General features: G+C 45.3%; 1 protein-coding gene across 1 annotated transcript; it reads left to right on the forward strand.

Annotated features, from left to right (window-relative positions):
* Positions 1-418: 418 nt before the first annotated feature.
* On the forward strand, positions 419-768 carry LOC128401676 (putative 60S ribosomal protein L39-like 5). Its single transcript, XM_053365012.1, has one exon. It carries the CDS (start codon positions 419-421, stop codon positions 554-556), a length of 138 nt encoding a protein of 45 aa, XP_053220987.1. The 3' UTR covers positions 557-768.
* Positions 769-20,649: the final 19,881 nt, after the last annotated feature.

Consider the following 20,649-nt stretch of genomic DNA (forward strand, 5'->3'; position numbering starts at 1 on the left):
ATGAATACAAATGAATTAATAATGATTATCTAATTATTTGAAAGTGTCATCCTACTTTAGGAGCCATTTCACAATGTTCCCAGGGGTTAATGACGCCACTCACTTCCTGTTGTAAATCATACAGCAAAAGTGAGGGGGATGAAGGGGTGTGAGAAAGGAAGGCACTAATCTGACGGGCTTCACACCCTCCTTGGAAACCATGCAGGAGTGAGGGGCCCTCTGCACTGTGTCTGCTTGCCAAAAGTCTTCACCACAAGGTCCCTTTGTCCTCCCTCTCTCTGTTTATTGTTTTTACCTTGGCATTTTATTAGAGCAATTTTAAAGTTCAAAGAAAAAACAAAATGTCAATCAAAACTATTTAAAAAAACAGCTCTTTTTGTTTGTTGCCATTGTGGTGAGCGCTTGGTGGAGCTGGAGTATGTCTTCCCACAAGACGTTGAAGATCAAGTGGTTTCTCACTAAGAAGCAGAAGCAGAAGCAGAACAGGCTCATCCCGCAATGGATCCGCATGAAAACTGGCAATAAAATCACCTACAACTCCAAAAGGAGACACTGAAGGAGGACCAAGCTCAGACTGTAAAGAGAAGCAGCTCCAATCTTACTGGCACAACCCTGTATCTTGCATCAAACTCTCGAGCGCTAGAATGGTCTCTTCCTACCAATCTGCCAGATTATCAGGGTTGGAATTCTGTCTTGTGCTGTGCAGTCTCCCCTCTTTGTAGAAATATTTGTTATTACAAATATTAATGAATAAAAAACTGAATGATGGGGGGGGACTATAAAAAACAGCAAAAGGCAGACAGTCTTCAGGGGGTAGGTCAAAAACCAGCTAATTAATTAGCTAATTAACTATTAGCTTGGCTAAAACATCTCTTGCCAGCTGTTGAAAACGGTAGCCTGGCAAGTTGTCACTGCCAGGGGGTCCTTGTATCCTTTCACTGTCTCCCAAATAGTGGGGTCTGACCAAGGCAGAATACAGCAGGACTATTACTTCTATACTTCTGTTGCTGCAGCATAAGAGATTGTGTCCATCCTTAGACATAGCTAATTGGTTGATTAATTGCTGTTTTCAGCCCTTCCCACCTGGTAGGGTTGAGGTAGGAAACCAAAACACAAGCAGCATGGGAGAGGTTATGGAACTGGGATTTAAAGTTTACAGCATGCTGTACTTTGAAAGAAAATGATATAAAAATGATGTATGGCTGGTGTTTAACCCCTAGTAAATTAGCTAAGGGTTAAACTACAGAGCCTAGGATTTGCCGATCAGAAGGTTGGTGGTTCGAAAGAGAGGGGATATATAGAAAAAGAATCGAAATTCCAAACAGAGATAATAAATAATGATTCTAAGATAATGTCTAAAATGTATAGAATTTTACTGGAATGGCAAACGAAGGATGAGGAGGTTAAATCAGTTATGATACATTGGGCCAGAGATTTTGGTTATAATATACAACTGGTTGATTGGAAAAAAGTATGGAATGAAAATATGAAATTTACTGCATGCTCGGCGATAAAGGAAAATATCATGAAAATGGTATATAGATGGTACATTACACCGGTTAAGTTAACAAAAATGTACAAGACATGTAATAAGTGTTGGAAATGTAAAGAAAAAGAAGGATCATTCTTTCATATGTGGTGGGAATGTAAGAAGGTTAAGGGTTTCTGGGAAATGATATATAATGAGTTGAAAAAGATGTTTAAATATACATTTGTAAAGAAACCAGAAGCCTTTTTGTTAGGAATAACAGGAAGAGAGATTAATAGAAGAGACTATAAACTCTTTCAATATGCAGTAACAGCGGCAAGAATATTAATGGCCCAAAAATGGAAACAAGAGGAACTACCGACACTTGAAGAGTGGAGAATGAAACTTATGGACTACGCAGAACTGGACAAAATGACTGGGAAAATTAGATATCAAAAGGATCACAAATTCATCGAGGACTGGGGAAAGTTTACGGATTATCTGAAAAATATATGTGATGTACAGACAACGTTAGTCGGTTTTAAAGAGGCTTTGTGATTGTTAAAGATGTATTGTTAAAAAAATAGAGACGATAAGTTAGTATTAACTGGCAATATAAGACATGGAAAATGCGTAATGAATAAGAAAATATGGATGATTGGGGGAGGAGCTGGTGGAAGTACAAAAAACTGGAAATTTGAGAAAATGATTGTGTTGATTAATTTCTAAAAGAAAATTTAATTAAAAATTATTATAAAAAAACAAACAAACAGAAGGTTGGTGGTTCGAATCCCCGCGAAGGGGTGAGCTCCTGTTGCTCGGTCCCTGCTCCTGCCAACCTAGCAGTTTGAAAGCATGTCAAGTGCAAGTAGATAAATAGGTACTGCTCCGGCGGGAAGGTAAACGGCGTTTCCGTGTGCTGCTCTGGTTCACCAGAAGCGGCTTAGTCATGCTGGCCACATGACCCGGAAGCTGTACGCCAGCTCCCGCGGCCAATAAAGCGAGATGAGCGCTGCAACCCCAGAGTCGGCCACGACTGGACTTAATGGTCAGGGGTCCCTTTACCTTTAAATTAACTAAAATGTATAAAGCAAGGTCAGATACGTGCTGGAAATGTAAGGGAAAGGAGGGCACCTTCTACCACATGTGGTGGAGCTGTAAAATAGTAAAAGAATTTTGGAGGGGTGATATATAATGAACTGAAAAAAAATGTTTAAAATAATATTTTCTTTAAAAAACCAGAAGCTTTTCTTCTAGGATACTGGTGGATACTGGCATGGTGGTGGAGCCCCTCCCACACATCCCCAGCAGGTGGGCCTGCCACTTTCTGCACCAAACTTAGTCCAAGGGTACCTGTCACCAAAAACCATAGGGACATTTAAGGAGATCAGCAGGGATTCATAGAAATAGAATATCCATATAGTTTGAATTTAAAATGGCTGTTTCCTGTGCCCCATTAAACTATGAACTGCATTCAACTGAAAGACACAGGATAAATGAGATGCAAAATGGCCTTCTCAGCACCACTTGAAAAAGCATCCTGGGTCTCTTACTGCTGCAGGCAAGACCACCTATGGAAGGATGGAGCTGCACATGGAAGCAGCTCAGTTTGCTGATGGAGATGATGGAGATGTCAAAAGGCAACCTGCAGCCAGAATGACAGTGTGATTAACTGAAATGAGGCTGAAGTCACAAGCAGCTCAGGCCACTGGGAAATTAAGGCACCAATTCGAACCATCAAGATCAGCAATGATATTGTGGCATATCCTAGCAACAGCAGCAACATTAACCTTGCCATCCTAGACAGCGAACTAATTTCACAGCAGCAGCAGCAGCAGCATTTCAGCATCTTTTAATCCCATAACTTTTTGAATGAATGCTGATATTCTCCAAATGGACCAGCTTCAGTCCTTTTCTTTAGGAGCAAATGGAGCGAATAATAGTGGTTTCCTCCCAAACTGTTCCTGCAGGAAAAGAGTGGTTGTACTGGTCAAGGAATCCACATCCAGGAGAGAAAGTTCGTAGTGCAGGAGCCACACACTTGCAGGGGTGACACTTTGGGCACCCTTTCCTCCCTGAATGAGGTATTAATAAATGACAGGAAGCAACTATGTGGGTGGCCATAGTTTGCATCCCAGATAAATCCATAAGTGCTAATGAGGTGTATCCCCCAGCAAGGGAGTCGCTTCCTGTTGTGCAGCTGGAAGTATTTCTGTGCTCTCCAGTAAGTGACCTGAGGATTTCTCCCTTTTCCAGTGTGATCCAACCACCACACAAAACAATTCAGCTCCATTAAGGCAAAGTCAGCTTGGTGGAGAGGAGTGGCTACTTGGGGGCAGGGGTGAGAGGTACTATGCCTCTACTTCAATGGGTCGCTAAGATGAAGCCCCCAACCCCATGTCAACCCACTCTTTCACAATTAAGTTTGTACCCTACACTGAACACCCCAAATCCTGAAGAAACAGTGTTGCAGCTGAACTATTAAAGACTGTGATCAGCATGTTGTGGGGTGGCTGCATCTGATGCTGAACTATATTGCTGCTACAAATTTCTGCTGCTGCCTGCCTGCCTGGTTCTGCCTGAAAGGCTCCTCCCAGTCCTGTGGGCATTAGATGGGCACCTGGTTGCCCCCAGAGACTTGGAGGTCTTGTTCTGACCCATCGCAGCCCATGAGAGAAGCTGGGCATTGCAGTTGCAGCACCACGGACAGCTCCAGGTGAGCCACAAAGGAGCTTGTCTGGGGTTGGAGTCTTTGTGTTGTTTTGTTTCATAAATCAGAATCATAGAATTGTAGAGTTGGAAGGGACCACAAGTAGCATCTAGTCCAACCCCCTGAAATGCAGGAATCTTTTGCCCAACATGGGGCTTGAACGCATGATCCTGAGATTAAGAGTCTCATGCTCCACCAACTGAGTTTGAAGCTGAATCACTAGAAGTTAGGATTATGCACATAGCTGTCAACTTTCAGATTTGAAAATAAGGGATCAGCGGCCTTGAAAATAAGGAATCAGCAGCCTCACCTGTCCCGGGGACAGTCTATGGGATATCTAACGATTCGGGATAGCAGCGGGAAGCAGCGGGAAACGGCACTGGAATAAGGGAATTTCCCACCAAAAAAGGGAAGGTTGACAGCTATGATTATGCATCCTGGTCCCTGTTTTGACCTGAGAAGCTTCATGGTGCCTTCCTCTGATTTTGGTCAAATCTCTCCTCTCCCCTTAGACTAGTGGAGCGTTTAAAAAGAAGAAGTTGTGAAATTAGTGTCAGCTTTTAACAGCAGAATGTGTATTCATGAAATTATTTATACACCATATTTTGGGACATAGCCCACTCAGCTGTTGTCCAAGTGATACAATCAGATGAGGTTTATTAATACCAGAACACAAGAAATGTTTCCAAGTACTTTGGTAATAATGAGGTGGGGGGGGAGGCCTGAATGTGCCTGCTGTGCAGAAGAGCAAAAGCTGTGATTGATCTCAATGTAAACAGGGTGATTTTTCTTTCTTCAACATGACATGGAACCCAACCGTGTGTGATGGATTCTGTCGCTGCCCCTTCCCGACCATCATTCTCGCTTTTAATCCACTCAGTGCTCTTGTTGGGCTTTTGCCTGCTCCCATTTCATTTCACCCCCTCTCCAAACAGGATGCATGTTCAACAGCAGTAGATAGTTTCCTTTAAGAATTCAGGAAAATATGTGGTGCTCCAGGGGGCAGGGGAATAAAAGCTACCGGCAAGAAAGTTTGATTTGACTTCAAATGAAAGTGATGATCTGTTGTAAGCGTTTTCAAGCCCTAGAATCTCATATGGTTTCACTCCTCCTCCTAATATGCTAGTCTTTTTTGTAGGAAGCAATCCAGATTTCCTGAACCTTGTCAGAGTAGGAATAAAGCGGCCTTTACTGGCCATCTCTTGCACAGGGTTTCCTGAGCACCTCTCCTTGGGAAATGGGTGCCCAAAGCTTTCTTAGATAGAGTACTGTGAAGGTTAATATATGATAGATTCCTGACTGCTCAGGGGGAGTTTTCAGTGGACAGAGCAGGTAATCTTGTTGAGGCTCTTGTCTCGGTGTGGAATGGCAAAATTCTTAGGGCCATCAGCATGATCATTCCTGAGGCTCCAGTCCTGCAGAGGCCTCGTTGCTCCTTAGTAGTCTGAGAAGCTGCAGTTGATGAAACAGACTGGCTGGAGGGGGGGGGACTGGTGGAAAGCACCATTAAAGATAAAATTATCAAACCTAGGAAAGGATCAGAGTTGCTGAAGAAGAATCAATATGGCTTCTGCAAAGGTATGCTCTGTCTGCCTAACCTTTCAGAGTTCTTTGAGAGTTCCAATAAGCATATGGGTAGGGGTGATCCAGTTGATACTGTGTACTTAGTCTCTTGAAAAGCTTTTGACAAAGTAGCTCACCTACTTAGTAAGCTAAGCAGTCATAGAATAAGAGGGAAGGTGCTCCTATGGAACAGTTACTGGTTAAAGAGCAGAAATTAGAAATAAATAAACAATCAAGGGATGTAGAAAGTGAAGTCTGCCAAGGATCAGTATTGGGACCTGTGCTTTTTAGGTTCTTCATAAATAATCTAGAATTAGAAGGGAGCAATGAGGCTGCCAGGGTTGCTGGTGATTCCAAATGGTTTAAGGTGGTTAAATTACAAAAGGAACTCTCCAAACTGGATAAGTGGTGGTATAATCACAAATACAGTTCAGGACTTATCTACACTTAACTTTCCTCTGCTCTTTCCAGGCATGGTCCACAATTTGAAGGTCTGTGTCCAAGCACCTGAATTGATGTTTGCTCCGACTGAACACCAAAGATCAGGTTTTTGTGGGGAAAGCTCCAGGGCAAAAAAGAAAAAGAACCGCTCAGACAAGGAGCTTCAAAGTGCAGACCTGTGTCTGGAAAGAGTGGGGCAAAAGCTAAATGCGGATAAGCGCTCAGTGTAAACAAGTTTAATGTTATGCATGTTGGGGCAAAAATTCTTAATTCCACATATAGTCTCATGAGAGCTGGTTAGGCACTGACTGCCCAGGAATGAAACTGTGGGATTGCAATAGAAATGTCAACCCAGTGTGCAGCAGCTGCAAAAAAGATAGATTCCATGCTGGGGAGATTGTGTGTGTGTGTGTAATGACACAAGAACTGAAGTTCTAGTGAAGCTGACTTTTGAAAGATTCAGGAAAGACAAATGAAAGTACATATTTACACAGTGCCTAGCTTGACTATTGAATTTGCTACTGCAATATGTGACTTTCACCACTAATCTACAATGAAAACTTAACATGTCTACTTACTTCTAGGTATGTAGGTACAGTGGTACCTTGGTTTAATTACAGCCCTGTTTATGAACTATTCAGTTTACGAACTCTGCAAAACCGGAAATAGTGTCCTGGTTTGTGAACTTTACCTCAGTCTAAGAATGGAAGCCAAATGGTGGAAGAGCACCAGCGGTGGGAGGCCTCATTAGGGAAAGTGTGCCTCGGTTTAAGAATGGTTTCGGTTTAAGAACAGATTTCTGGAATGGATTAAGTTCGTAAACCGAGGTACCACTGTATAGGGTTGCAGCCTTAGATGACTTTAAAGGGGGATTAGATAGAGTTATGGCAAATAAGGCCATCACTGGCTAGGAGTCACTATGATGTTGTTCCACCTCCAGGACCAGGACCAACAGCAACCCTCTGAAGACCAGATGCTGGGGAGCAACAGCAGGAAAGGGCTGTCACCTGCATGACCTACCTCTGGGCTTCCTATAATGGGCTTCTGGTAGGCCATGGTGAGGAATGGGGATGCTGAATTAGCTAGGCCCCCTTTGGTGAGATCCAGCTGCTGGAAGAAGAGTTTGGATTTGATATCCCGCTTTATCACTACCCTAAGGAGCCTGTCTCAAAGCGGCTAACAATCTCCTTTCCCTTCCTCCCCCACAACAAACACTCTGTGAGGTAAATGAGGCTTAGAGACTTCAGAGAAATGTGACTAGCCCAAGGTCACCCAGCAGCTGCATGTGGAGGAGCAGGGAATCAAACCCGGTTCACCAGATTATGAGTCCGCTGCTCTTAACCACTACACCACACTGGACTCTTCTTCTAGCCCAATCCAGGAGTACAGCAGAGAACAACATCCAAATTTGGAGTTGGAGGGCTGCTGTTGCAAACACAAGGACAGCCAGGCCACATTTCAGGCTACAAGACCCCTTTGCCCTCCCACATTTCATCACAGAAGGCAAAAAAACAAGGCAAAGCCTTCTCCATTGTGATTATCTGCTCTCTGTCCCACTGATTTATTTGGTGTCAACCAGCAGAGAGCTTTTTATATAATGAAACACTGCCTGCATGCCATCTGTCATCCATCACCCAAAGTGGCACGCCATTTAAAAGGTTTTTGTTGGGGGGGTGGATGGACAGACAGACAGAGGAGTGGGTGCACCTCCTACTAATCGCCTGATTTCAGGAACTGGGCTGGGCAGAGACCCTGAAATGCACACATGGAATGTGGTAGCTGCAACCGTGAGCCAGTGTGGTAGTGGTGCTCAGTCTTACTATCCCATGGCAGGATTATTCTGCTCACAGCGGTTTCAGCCTGATAATTATTATTGATTCACTCTCAGGCTGTCAATCTGGGAACAGCTCTAAAGTAGTCCATGATGGACAGAGAGAGAATTGGACAGCCACCATCCAACGAAGAAACTTCATCTTGAAAATGAACTTAGATGAGATGGTGCAGGTGGATAAGGGTAATTGATTATTGTTTTAGAGTGGAAGAAGGAGATATTTTTAAAGAAATATCTCTTTGGTATCCACCCTAAGAAATCTGCACTACTCATAAGACTGTGTGCAAATGTCATACACTTTTAGAATTCTGTGTAAATGGTTTACTAAGGCTTAATTTTATCACAGAAATGCAGTTAAGATTCCCTGGTTTGCAGAACACACAAGGCAGTTTGCTCATGGGAGTGATACAAGCTGTTCCAAGCTCCATGACTTAGTGCCACAAAGAGACTAGCTAGTACCCTGCACTGTTAGGGACAGTGAGGGGTCAAAGTTGCTAATGCAAGAGAACTTCCTTGTCATGCCCATGTTATAAGACAGTGGTTCCCAACCCACCCATGGCACCATTCACATAATGAAAACTACCATAGAGATGTCAAAAATTTCAAAAGTAGGGGTCCATGGGTTGACTTCTTTTGGAGGGGAAGAGGGGGTCCACTGTACTTAGCTAACTGGGAACCACTGTTATAAGGGATTCTTTGCAAAGTGTTTTAAACCTGATGTTTTGCTGTGTTGCCTAACATTCTCTGCTCCAGCTGCACAAGCCAGATCCCCAGTGCAAGGTGTTGGCCATGGGAAGATGCCTTCCAAAAGAGACATGACGGCAGACACGGACAAATGTGCATTATTTCTAAAAGGCAGGGCACAAATATGTCCATGAATGAATGACTGGCTGAATATGAGGCCCAGTGAGTGAACAGGCTGACCTCCTTTGCAGGGTTGTTATAAAATGGGGCAGCCTCCAGCTCTGCTGTCCTCTGAGTGCCTTTTGCCTTGGTGAACCTCTCCATTTGCTAACATCTACAAGGGGAGTTGGGACGCGGGTGGCGCTGTGGGTTAAACCACAGAGCCTAGGACTTGCTGATCAGAAGGTCTGCAGTTCGAATCCCTGTGACGGGGTGAGCTCCCGTCACTCTGTCCCTGCTCCTGCCAACCTAGCAGTTCAAAACCCCGTCAAAGTGCAAGTAGATAAATAGGTACTGCTCCGGCGGGAAGATAAACGGCATTTCTGTGTGCTGCTCTGGTTTGCCAGAAGTGGCTTAGTCATGCTGGCCACATGACCTGGAAGCTGTACGCCGGCTCCCTCAGCCAATAAAGCAAGATGAGCGCCGCAACCCCAAAGTCGGTCATGACTGGACCTAATGGTCAGGGGTCCCTTTACCATTACTTTACAAGGGGAGTTTACTGAGCTGTAAAGGGGGACTTGGCTATGCAATCCCATCTGTGTGGCTCTGCATACAGCATTTAAAAACAAGATGTGATGGCGCTTGTCGTTCATTTCTGTCTAAGTGGAATGCCACATTCAGGTTTCTTTCTCAAGATTGCAAAAAAGCCTTCCCAAGGTTCCATCATCAAGAATGAAAACCCCTTTTCCTTGGGCTCTTGACTCCTTGTAATCATAAAATGCCTCTTGGAATCTTCAATGGGGTGAAAATTCACTGAAGATTAATTCTTGTGCAGGAGTCGCTGGGGCTCAAGCCAACTCTTTGATTAGCTGTAAATGACATGTGTTGGTCGAAATGAGTCTCCTCCTATTATCTCAGAGCCCGTTCCCAGGGCCAGCGCTCCTGCACCTCCAGATGCAACTGTTGCTGTATTTGCTTCCCAATTACATTGTGGGTGAACTCAAAAGAACACAAACCAGCAGAGGAGAAATCTGCTCAGTCTCACCACAATTAGGGCTTATGCTCTGGTTCAGGAAAAGTCAGGCAGACAGGTCACTCGTATTTGATTTTTGAGCATGTTATTTAGAATTTGGCCACAGACACAAATCATTGCACACAAATCTGTTCATTTTTTTAGGGAAAAATATTTCTGCAGTGGTGGCATTGATTTCCCACTATTATGACTTAAAAACTGATACACACACACACACACACACACACACACACACACACAGCCTGCAGCACAGAGATCATTTTCTGCTTGGTCTTTTGCCAGCCATGGACATTCCTGCCCCTTGCAATTATATTGGAGTGCAGAGGCTGACGGCTCCCTCAATCCACCACATGCTACTTTCTCCTCCTGAATTGCATCATGAGGACCTCTTCACTTCCTTGCATTCGGGGGGGGGGGCAAGATGAAGAAGACAGAGCCAACACAAGCTCCTTCCCCATTTCTTTATTTAAAAAAAAATTAAAAGGAAGGAAAGTGTCCTTCTTGCAATGCTTGATCCGCTTTTGGGATCCTTAACCACAATATGTGATGATGTGTCCCACAGCTTGCATGGACTTTTCAAAGCACAAGACAAATTCTTCTAGGACAAACAGAGACATCCTTAGGAGCTTGGAAGCTGGGCCTTCCAGCTTATCACTCGCAGTGCTCAGGCAACCAAAAAGCTTTGGAACTCAAGCTGCTTTTCAGAAGTTGCTAACAGATTAAGAATAAGGATTTATTTTAGCATCTAGAGATGTCATGAAAGAGTACTGCAGATATTAATAATGTGCAGCTTGAAGCAACTGGATGCATAAAAAGTGACTCCTTTTGGAATAAAACATTGTCCAGACCCATAAGTATTGTTCAAAACTTTACTTGCAGAACTTCCTTGGAAACAGAACAAAAACCATAGTGATACATCAAAAATAGTTACATACAATATTTTGCACATGTCCAGTGCAGGTTCAGCATCTTATAAGAAAAACTTTACTTCTTCCAGAAATAAATCTGTGTCTCTTTCCCATTCCATCCTGCCTAAGGCTACACAGCTCCTGGAGAGCCGTTATCACATCCTTTGTTGTCTCTGTGGCATCAGAGAAAGACTGACAACTCCCTTAAGGTTGGTGATTTGCAACTGAATGCCCTACTCATGTGATCTAAAGTTAAACACTCATGTGTCAGAGCAGAGAACATTCTCAGTTAATCATGAACTTGGTTAAAGCTCAGAGAGCTGCCATGGAAAATCCTGAATGTTAGCAATACACATTCAGGCATTCTCCATTTCAGTGTCAGTTAAATAATTATACTTGACAGAGAGGAGGCAGCATAATCATTTGAAAAGGAAGCTAAAGGGAGGGGGAGGGAGGCAGAGTGGTGGGGAAAGGGGCCACTGTGGGTAAGGCAAGGGAAGTGGGAAGCAGGGAGCCTTTCTTTTTTTATATATAGAGATAGATGCAGAAATGACAGGAAGAGGACAGGACTAGCTGCTCCACCCTAGGCTCACCCCGAGGGCCAAAGCATTCCACACAGACCCAACCAGAAGGGCTGTTGTGACATTCTGCTGCACCACAAAGTGATTGGGCATGCCTGGGCTTGAGGCCTCTGATGCCAAGTACTAAAGAAAGAATCCTCCTCCTTGGCTGTTTCTTTAGGAAGGAGCTTCTGCAGCTGGCACAGCCCATCTCTGTTGGCACAGAGCCCCCTCCCCCATCAAGGGGAGGGGAACACACAGCCCTTGGCCATTGCACAGGCCAATGTCAGGCATGATTTCCCTTTCGCCTCGGGTGTGAGAATTGCAAGAGCGCTTTGGATGCCAAGACGATACTCTGGCACCATGCATTAGAGTATAATGATGCTGTAGTCACGGCAGTTTTTGTTAACCTTAATGAGCATGTGTAACATCTTTGGGCGAAGGGCATCGCATTACAATGTGTGATGAATTATGCAATAACAGAGTTCAATACACACCCTCTACTTCTCCCAGATGTTAAACAATGCAGGAAATCAATCCTGAAGTTTAACTGTATTAAAAGGAAGCCAAATATCATTCTCCCCACAGAATGCCTGCAATAGGCTTGCTTGTTAGGGCAATGCCAAAGTGGCTGCTCTTTGGCTGCAAAGAGGGTGATGGTTGGGGGAGATAACCACAAGCTGTGCCAGTTCACACAATGAGCCCTGGGCTCTGCAGGGTCCCAGAAAAACTGGGCTCAAAAGGCACCCTCCTCCTCAGCCTGCTTTCAGGCAGGACACGTGGGAGGAGCACTTTCTGCCACCACCCCCAATCATATTGCAGCAAAAGGGGGCAGGTAAGAGGAGCTTCATAGGAACCTAATGAGCGCCTGGCTTCTGCAGCTGGATCAGGCCAAAAGGGAGCCCATCTAGTCCAGCATCCTCTTCTCACAACCCCGGAGGCCGTCAGGGTAGGAGGAGAGAGAGACAGGCAACCCCAGTGCCTTTGGTTGCAGGGAATGTGATGTACCCATCACATGAAGCAGCAAGCCTTGGCAGGACTGAAACTGGTAGATGCAGCTTCTGCAAAGTTACAAAGGGTCAGGGGCACCAAATTTTGGCATCACAAAGGGTGCCACTGAAATTTGAGACACTGAGATCCGTCACTGCTGCTGTTCAACTATTTCTAAGCCCCAGCCCATGGTCATAAGGACTAGAATCTTACTTTTAAAATCATCACCATCATCTTACTTTTGGAACACACACACACACAGGCTCTTACGCTGTCAAATCGTACTGTGGTTGTGAGAAGTACACACATTTCTCAGTTAAATTCTTCAGCTGTTGCAAGAGCAACATTTCCTCTATTGTATTCATCAGCCTGTTCTCCAATCACTCTGGATCAGTGAGCCTCAGGTGGCTAATTTGTGGATTAAAAGGAATGGCCCTGGTAGGAAAAGGAAATGCAGTGGAGGATGAAAAGCATCTTCTGTGCCGCACTCTGCCATTACACCCGTTGCCAGCACAAAAGGAGGCAGTGGAAAAAACATCAGATAGGATGTTTTCTTTGTATTGTGGGAAGGATGGTGGAAGGGCATATTGCCTACTTAGAGCACACTGGGTACAGCGCAGGAGAAGTTGTCACTCTCTAAAGGAAGCCTTCTTGCTTCTAATAGCTTCTTTGACTCTGCTCATTAACCACGCTGGCATCCTTTTGGCTCTCATGGTACCTTTCCTGGTCTGGGATACACTCCTAATAATGTGTTTTTCAAAGCATTTTGTAGAGATTTGACTCTACTAATTTTGCCTTTCAACTCTCTTTTACCCAACCCCACTCATTTTGGAGAAGTTCCTCCTTTTGAAGTCAAATGTGAGCATGTTGAATTTTCTTAGCAATTGGTTATTAGCAGGGACATTTAATTTAATAGCAGTAAGGTCACTGTTCCCATCTGGTTCAACAGCACTTACATCTTGCTCCAGGTCCTGGGTACCAGTCAAGATTAAGTCCAGGGTCACCTGTCAGTTTGGGCACCAACAGATCTAAGGCACAGCCATTTAGGGTATCCAGATATTTTTCCTCTTCCTTGTAATTGGAACACATATATAGCCAGTCTACATGAAGGGGATTGAAGTCGCTCACTACTATAGCATTTCCCCTTTCATTTTCTTCCTTGCTTTCATTCTCCATCTAAAGATCTTCCTGAGCATTTTGATCAGGGTGTGTGTTTGTGATAGCATGTCCCCAGTGCTGAATTTTTCTTGGGGCCTGGTATCACCACCCACAACAACTCTGTGGGAGAGCCTGCCCCTTTGGGGATTTCTTGCTTGTTGGACCTGTTTGATGTAGCTCCAGTTTGCCCTCCCCTGTTCTCTTTTACACTGAATTTAGTGGTCTATGCAGGCAGAGAGATGAGAGGCAATTCTGCAAGGGGATTTTTTTTTAGATGCAAAACAGTTTACGATATCAAGTTGTGATTTACTCCACAATCTGCCCTGTGTGTGAATGGGAAGCCTCAATATAACAAGTGTGGGATGTGAAACACAAGAGCAGGCAAGTACAACATTCCTAGAGTGAACATGTTTACACATGGGGAGGAATGTTTGCCCAGCCAGCAGGTAAGCTTCCTGTTTCCATCTGGGCTGGGACAGACTTCCTCTGCATGTGACTAGAGGTGGGAGCAGCCTCACCTGTGCAGGTAACAAAAGCATAGGACTGGCCGCCATCTCTCTCTCTATGACTACTTTCGTTGAAGAAGCAACATCTGCTTAGCCAAAGATGCTCTCTTGCATCTCTTGCAGCCAAGAGAGGATAAAGGGACTGTCTCCTTATGAGATAGTTTCCAGGTGAATGTTACGTTTCTAAGCTAAGTCTGCCTTCTGGGATCCGATTGTGAACAGAATGTGAGTGAGTAAACACTTTTTATACTTTTATAGAAGATTGTGTTGTGTCTTATCTTTTATGAGGGAATAAGGGGGAAATACCAGAACAGTTATTATAGAGGCTTTAGCAAGCCTGAGCAAATGCATCTGTTGTGCAAGTTTAAAAAGGGGAGTGTTACTCTGCTAAATTGTGGAATTTGTTAACACAAGATGGAAAGGATATAATCAAACAATATATCCTCTCCTGCATCCCTGAAGATTCCCACAAGGAGGAAAAACAAAGACCAGGAGAAACAAACAATACACAGCATGTGTCCTAGCATTCCCAGGACATTAACTCCAAGTTGGCACTGATGGGCCAGGCAGGCTGTTCTGGCTCCCAGCAGGGCAGCTTGCAAATAATCAGGTGGGTCCTACGTTCCTTCCCAGCAGTTTGGAAAACATCAGACTTGCTTGGGGAAAACTGAGGCTGCAGGAGGACCAATGAGAGCAGAATGGGGGGGCAGTTTAGGATAGGGGGCTTCCTGCTCTTTTGGAGTTGACGGACACAGGCAGAATTAAAGCAGTGAAATGGCCACATTTAGCACATTATTTGGGGCAGCTGCCTTGTGACAAACCCGTTAAAAGCCCAAAGGATTACAAGGCACTATTAATATTTCCTCGGCTTTAAAAACCTCTCTCCTTACATGGGTCAGCCTGAGGAGGCCAGAGCAGATGGGGCAGGGCTGATTTGCCGGTTTGATTGCGACTCTGCGGAAAAGGAAGCGGAGGGCCAGCCGTGGGCCAGCCCCATCCAGAAGGCACAAAGGGAGGCAAAGGGAGCAGAGGTCATTTGCTTAAGGTCAGCAGAAGCCTAGAGGGCAAGGGAGGCTGAGGGAGCTGATAGAAGCAGCAGCAGAAGCAGCCACAGGCCAAGGAACCACACAGAGGTCAGGCCATTGTTGTCACCGTGGGCAGAAGGACTTGGCGGGGTGGGGAAAATTGTTCTCAGAAGGGGTTCATGAGAGAAGTGAGAGGGATCGAGACCTGGGTTGCCCGAAATGACTTTTAATGTTGTGTTTTAAATGGTTGTAACCTACCCTGGGACCGCAGGGTGTAATATATATAATGGGGCAATATAATTATATATTATAATCTAAAATTGAATTAGAAACAATAAAATGAAATAATAAAATTATAACTGGGCAATATAAAAACAGCAACAATGCAGCAGAGCATAAACACATTATGCTTGATCTTGTAGTAACCTTAACACAGGAGTAGGCAACCTTTTAGGACCAGAGGGCATAGCTGGAATTTTGAGAGTGTGCTGTGAGCACCGCTCACAAAATGGCTGCCATGAACTGGGGGGTAGTGGTGGCAAAATGGCTGCCGTATCTCAAGGGGCCAAAAAGAGAAAGGACCACAGAACCCAGGAAATAGTGGGGGCATGCCCCTCACCCTCATCAGTCGTCCCATCAAGGGGGGTGGGGAGTGCAGCTACTTCAGCCACCGCCAGACATGAGCTCTTTGCCCCTCTCCTGTGTAGACAACTACCAAGCCTGGCATCCAGTTAAACATGTCTGAAGGGGTCCTGTTCAATGTTAGGACAGCATAGCCAGTACAAACAGGAACTGAGCAGGATGAATAAGCCATCTCTTGTGTACTATGGATTTCCGAGGGGATATTTCTCGATAGCTTTTGCAGGCATCCTAGAAGGTACTGGCACCTGCAGCCACCACACTGGCAACCCCTCCTTTAAGAGCATTTATGCTGGATCAGACCAAATTATGTCCCACAGGATCCAGCCAGATTCTGCTGTGAAGCCCACAAGGAAAGCACAAAGGCAGCAGCCCCCACCTCACATAGCCTCTGAAGACCCACATGCTTGTCCCATCAAAGGTCCCAGGTTCAATTCCTGGAAACATCTCTGATGGACAGAGAAGACCTTCCTCTGCCTGGGAGCCCCCCAGAAGCACCCTGCAAGTCAGAGTGAATGATCCAAAGGGCTGGAGAGTTTGGCACAGTCGCCTGCCCTCCTGGCATAAGACGCATCATATGTTAGTAGAAACAGCCCAGCCCCCAGCAGCCATACAGACTGGGGGCTACCAGTCACCAAACTGGCACCAGCTGCCCACTCACCAACATCCTCCAAATGCCCATTGCTCAAAATGCCCCACATCTGTGGGCCTCATCTGTCACCGGTGAACGTGACCAACAGCAGCACAGGTCACTCCTCCCACCCTGCTAAGGAGGGGGAGGGATTTCCCCTGGACTGGAAAGCAGCTCACTCCAGAAAAGACCTGGAGATGGTTCTTGCCCCAAAATATGTGCCTGTTTCTTCTCCCCATTTCCCTTTAACCTTATCTGTGCATTTTAGGATCAGGCAGGCATTGTGCTGACTCTGATCAACGCGACATGCTGAAAGGTAGAATTCTGAATGATATTTTCTGAATTATCCTATGCTCAGAGAGCAAGTATTGATTTTTAAAAATATAACTGGCCTCCCGCAGGGAACAGCCTTCCTGGGTCTCAGCAACCGCAAGGCCATTGAGATAGCATTGTTTCAAAAATCGGAAAGTCATCCATCAGCTGGGGTGAGCATGTAGTGTTGAAAGACACATTTGGCCCAGTTACAACATGCTCCAGTTTAGGCAGCCCCAAAAAACTATGCTGGGCTGCGTAACATGTTCACCTGGGAGCCAAGGGGGGCTGTTGAGGCATTTTTTTCACTGCCTTCTCCAAGTCAATTGTTGAAGTTATCAGTTTAATTTCCATAGAATGCTGCTTTTAAACGCATTGTGTTTAAATAGTTGCAAAAGAAAGCTTGAGACATGTAACCAGTATTTTTCCGTAGGGTGTGTTAAGTCAACTTGTGACTCATCTCCTGATTTTGTCAGGAGTTAAACCTTAAAACAGTGGGGAGAGGTGCAATCTGAGTATGTACCTTGCCAGTGTTTGTATATTTAAATGAGGTTGCTTGCAACCTACCAGCATGCAGGAGAGAGAGAGAGAGAGAGAGAGAGAGAGAGAGAGAGAGAGAATGTGATCTTCCAAAACTACATTTTAGTAAAGATGTTTAGAACTTTGGATATAAAGATGGACATATAAAGCCTGTCCTTTTAAAGAAATACAAAATGCTTTGTTGAAATATAATGGGTTTAAGGTGATTGTGAATTTGCTTGACACAGGGTCCTTTGTGGAAGGAGAGGCAGGCATAGCCAACACCCAAAGTAAGCCATTGTTGAATTATGCAAATGCTAAATTATGTAAGTGCTGGTGTGTTTTCAGAAGGCGTGGTGCAAGATGGGGGTTGGCCCAAATGGCCTGAAAGAAACAGAAGCCCTAAAGGCAATCAAAGCCAGCCACAAGAACCATCACTCCATGCTTCTTCTGGAAGGCTGCTCCTTTGTGCTGCCACATGGACTTAGCTGCCGCTCTGAAGTCTCCCTTTGGCCTGAGCTTCCTCTGGCTCGGACGGTTTTAACTCAAACGGTGCTGTAAATCAAAGCGCTTCCTCCATCCACAATTCCTCCCACATGGTTGATTGCAATCGGGTCCGCTGCTATCTGTACAAGCCTGCATAAGACTGCCTATAAAACCAACTAATTGCTGATCTGCTTAATTGAACTTTTTGTTGTCACATTTACAAAGATAAATGGAATAATCAGCTTTGGACTAATGAGAGATAATCAGATTATGCAGAATGATAAATAAAGACAGATCACCAGTCTACTGTGGGGTGGTTGAGGTCTTAATGGAGATGTGGGATGCAACATTTTGTGCTTCCCCTCTATCCCCTAGACCCCACCCCTCTTTTTAATAAGGGTAGGTTCCATTTAGGCCACAGGGGGACCCTCTAGCCTAGCTGCCTGGTTCTTACCACAATGACCAACCAGATGCTACAGTGGGAAACCCACAAAGTAGGGCTGGAGCACAGTAGCTTTTGGCACTGTGGCAAACTGCCCTGGACCATGGAGGCTCCATACAGCCAGCATCCTTAGAATGCAAGAAGAGCCTGATGCATCAGACCAGTGGGCCATGTAGTCCAGCATCCATTCACAGTGGCCCATCAGATGCCTGTGCAACACGCACAAGAGGACCTGAGCACAAGAACACTCTCCCCTCTTGCAGTCTCCAGCAACTGTGATTCAGAAGCACTACTGCCTCTGACTGTGAAGGCAAAGAACAGCCATATCATGGTTAGCAGCCTTCTCCTCCATGAATTTGTCTAATACTCTTTTAAAGCCGTTGAAATTGGTGGCCATCACTGCCTCCTGTAGGAATGAGTTTAACTACAGTCATACCTCGGGTTGAATGTGCTTCAGGTTGAGCGCTTTCGGGTTGCGCTCTGCAGCAACCCGGAAGTAATGGAGCGCGTTACTTCCGGGTTTTGCCGCTCGCACACGCACAGACGCTCAAAATACCGTCATGCGCATGCGCGTATGTGGCAAAACGCAACCCGCACACGCGGAGATGTGCCGTCGCATCTTACATTCCATTCAGGATGAGAATGCGGCTCCGGAATGGATCCCGTTCGCATCCCAAGTACCACTGTATTCATTCCTTTCTTTTATCTGTCCAAATCAGGGGTTAGGCATTGGAATATGTTTGTGTATTGGAGGGCAGGGTGTAGCCATTGCCTACCCCTCCACTTTATGGGTATTCCGGTAAAGGAATCCAGCGCTTGTGGATCCTGTCCAACACCCTTGCTAGTGGCTAGGGCCATGGCACGACCCCCGGTGACATCAGGGGGAGCTTACAGTTGTATTTGCATCAACAGGCTCCTCCCACTGGTGGTTAACCCTTGTTAGACTCACCCCTCCCTGAGGGGGTGGAGTCATGCTCTGCTTCTTTATCCAGTGCCTAAGCCAATACCTCTCACATGCTGTAATCAATAAAGTTGATAATAAATCAAAACAGGGGTCGGCAACCTAAGGCCCATGGGCCACAAACAGCCCACAGAGGTCATTTTACCTGCCCACGAGCCACCCCTCAACCAAGCCGCCCACTCGGTGAGTCCCCACACGTGGTGCTAAACCGGCGTAGCGTGGCACAGGGACTCACTGACCGGTGCCAGAAATCACATCTGTGCAGACTCAGATGCCAGAAATCGCAGGGACACATGAGCGTGCGCCCACGACCTGGCCCACAGAGGGGGCTCCGCGGCAGTGAACCGGCCCAGGCAAGGTAAGCCTTGCCAAGCCCTGGTCCAAATCTTCCAACATTCAACTTCACTGGATGACTGTGAGTTCTAGTGTTATGGCAGAAGGAGAAAAACTCTATGCACATTTTTCATGCCATGCATTGTTTTACAAACGATCATGTCATCTCTTACTTGCCTTTTCCCAAAAGAAGTCTCAAAATCTGCAACTTTGCTTTATAGGGAAGTTGCTCCATCATCTTTTCCAACTACAATATCCTTTTTGAGGTGAGGTGACCAGAACTGTACACAGTATTCCCAATGCAGTCACATCATAGATTTGTATAACAGCATTACTATTACCAGCAGTTTTATTTTCAATTCCTTTCCTAATGATCTCTAGCATCCAGTTTGCCCTGGTGATGGCAGCTGAGCCCACAGAGAAAAATATAGGAGGGTTCCCCCCCCCGCAAAGAAACCAGAATTTGGGCAGACTTTGTGTGCTTGGGCCTTTTTTTATACCTTTCAGAGTCAAAGGCTCTTTCTGAAACAAAATGTGAGCTGAAACGTGCTGCCATCCTTTGAATTTCACACGCCTCTGAATTTTGCAATGCAGTCCTCCAGCCAAGCCATGTGTACAAAAGTGCATATGCCAGGGTAAAGTGTGCACTAAAATGCATATATGCATGAAAACAACCTAAGAAGATGCATTGCATCAAGAGGAAATGGTTTGCTAAAATCTGTACAGGCACCTTCCCACTTACATGTGTTTGACTCATGCACAATCACATATGTGCATGATGCTGGGAAATAATTAAATAAATGGATTTAAACTGTCAAAAGGAGTGAAAACAGCAAAAATGGTGCAAATGAGCAGGAAAATGACTAGTTATCCCAGCATGGGCATAGCTAGAGGGGTGCAGGGAGGGCAGCGGGCCCCCCCAATCAAATCAATAAATAAAAATGCTTAACTGATCAATTGGATTGCTGATAACTTGGTCCTGTTCCCCAACATAAAGCCTGCCCCCCCCAAAATAAATCCTGGCTATGCCCATGAATCCCAGGAGCCTTTGCAACAACTGTTGAGGCAGATGGTTGGTGTTTGAGAAAAGAGGTTTGGAGGGAGTGATTATGGTGGAGTTTGGCATATATCTGTGGATTTGGGGCAGAATTTGGCTTTTTAGATGGTGTTCCCCACTATAAGTGATTTCGCATGGTACCTGGCAACGTAACCTCTGCATAAATGGGGAGGAGTCTGAATATTAGAGAAAACTGCTGGTTAATTTTCCCAGGGACTTTAAAAAATAAATAA

This window comes from Podarcis raffonei, chromosome 14, assembly GCF_027172205.1.
Source record: "Podarcis raffonei isolate rPodRaf1 chromosome 14, rPodRaf1.pri, whole genome shotgun sequence".
NCBI lineage: Eukaryota > Metazoa > Chordata > Lepidosauria > Squamata > Lacertidae > Podarcis > Podarcis raffonei.

Coding starts and splice junctions, on each gene's coding strand:
- LOC128401676 (XM_053365012.1), top strand. CDS start 419: ATGTCTTCCCACAAGACGTTGAAGATCAAGTGGTTTCTCACTAAGAAG.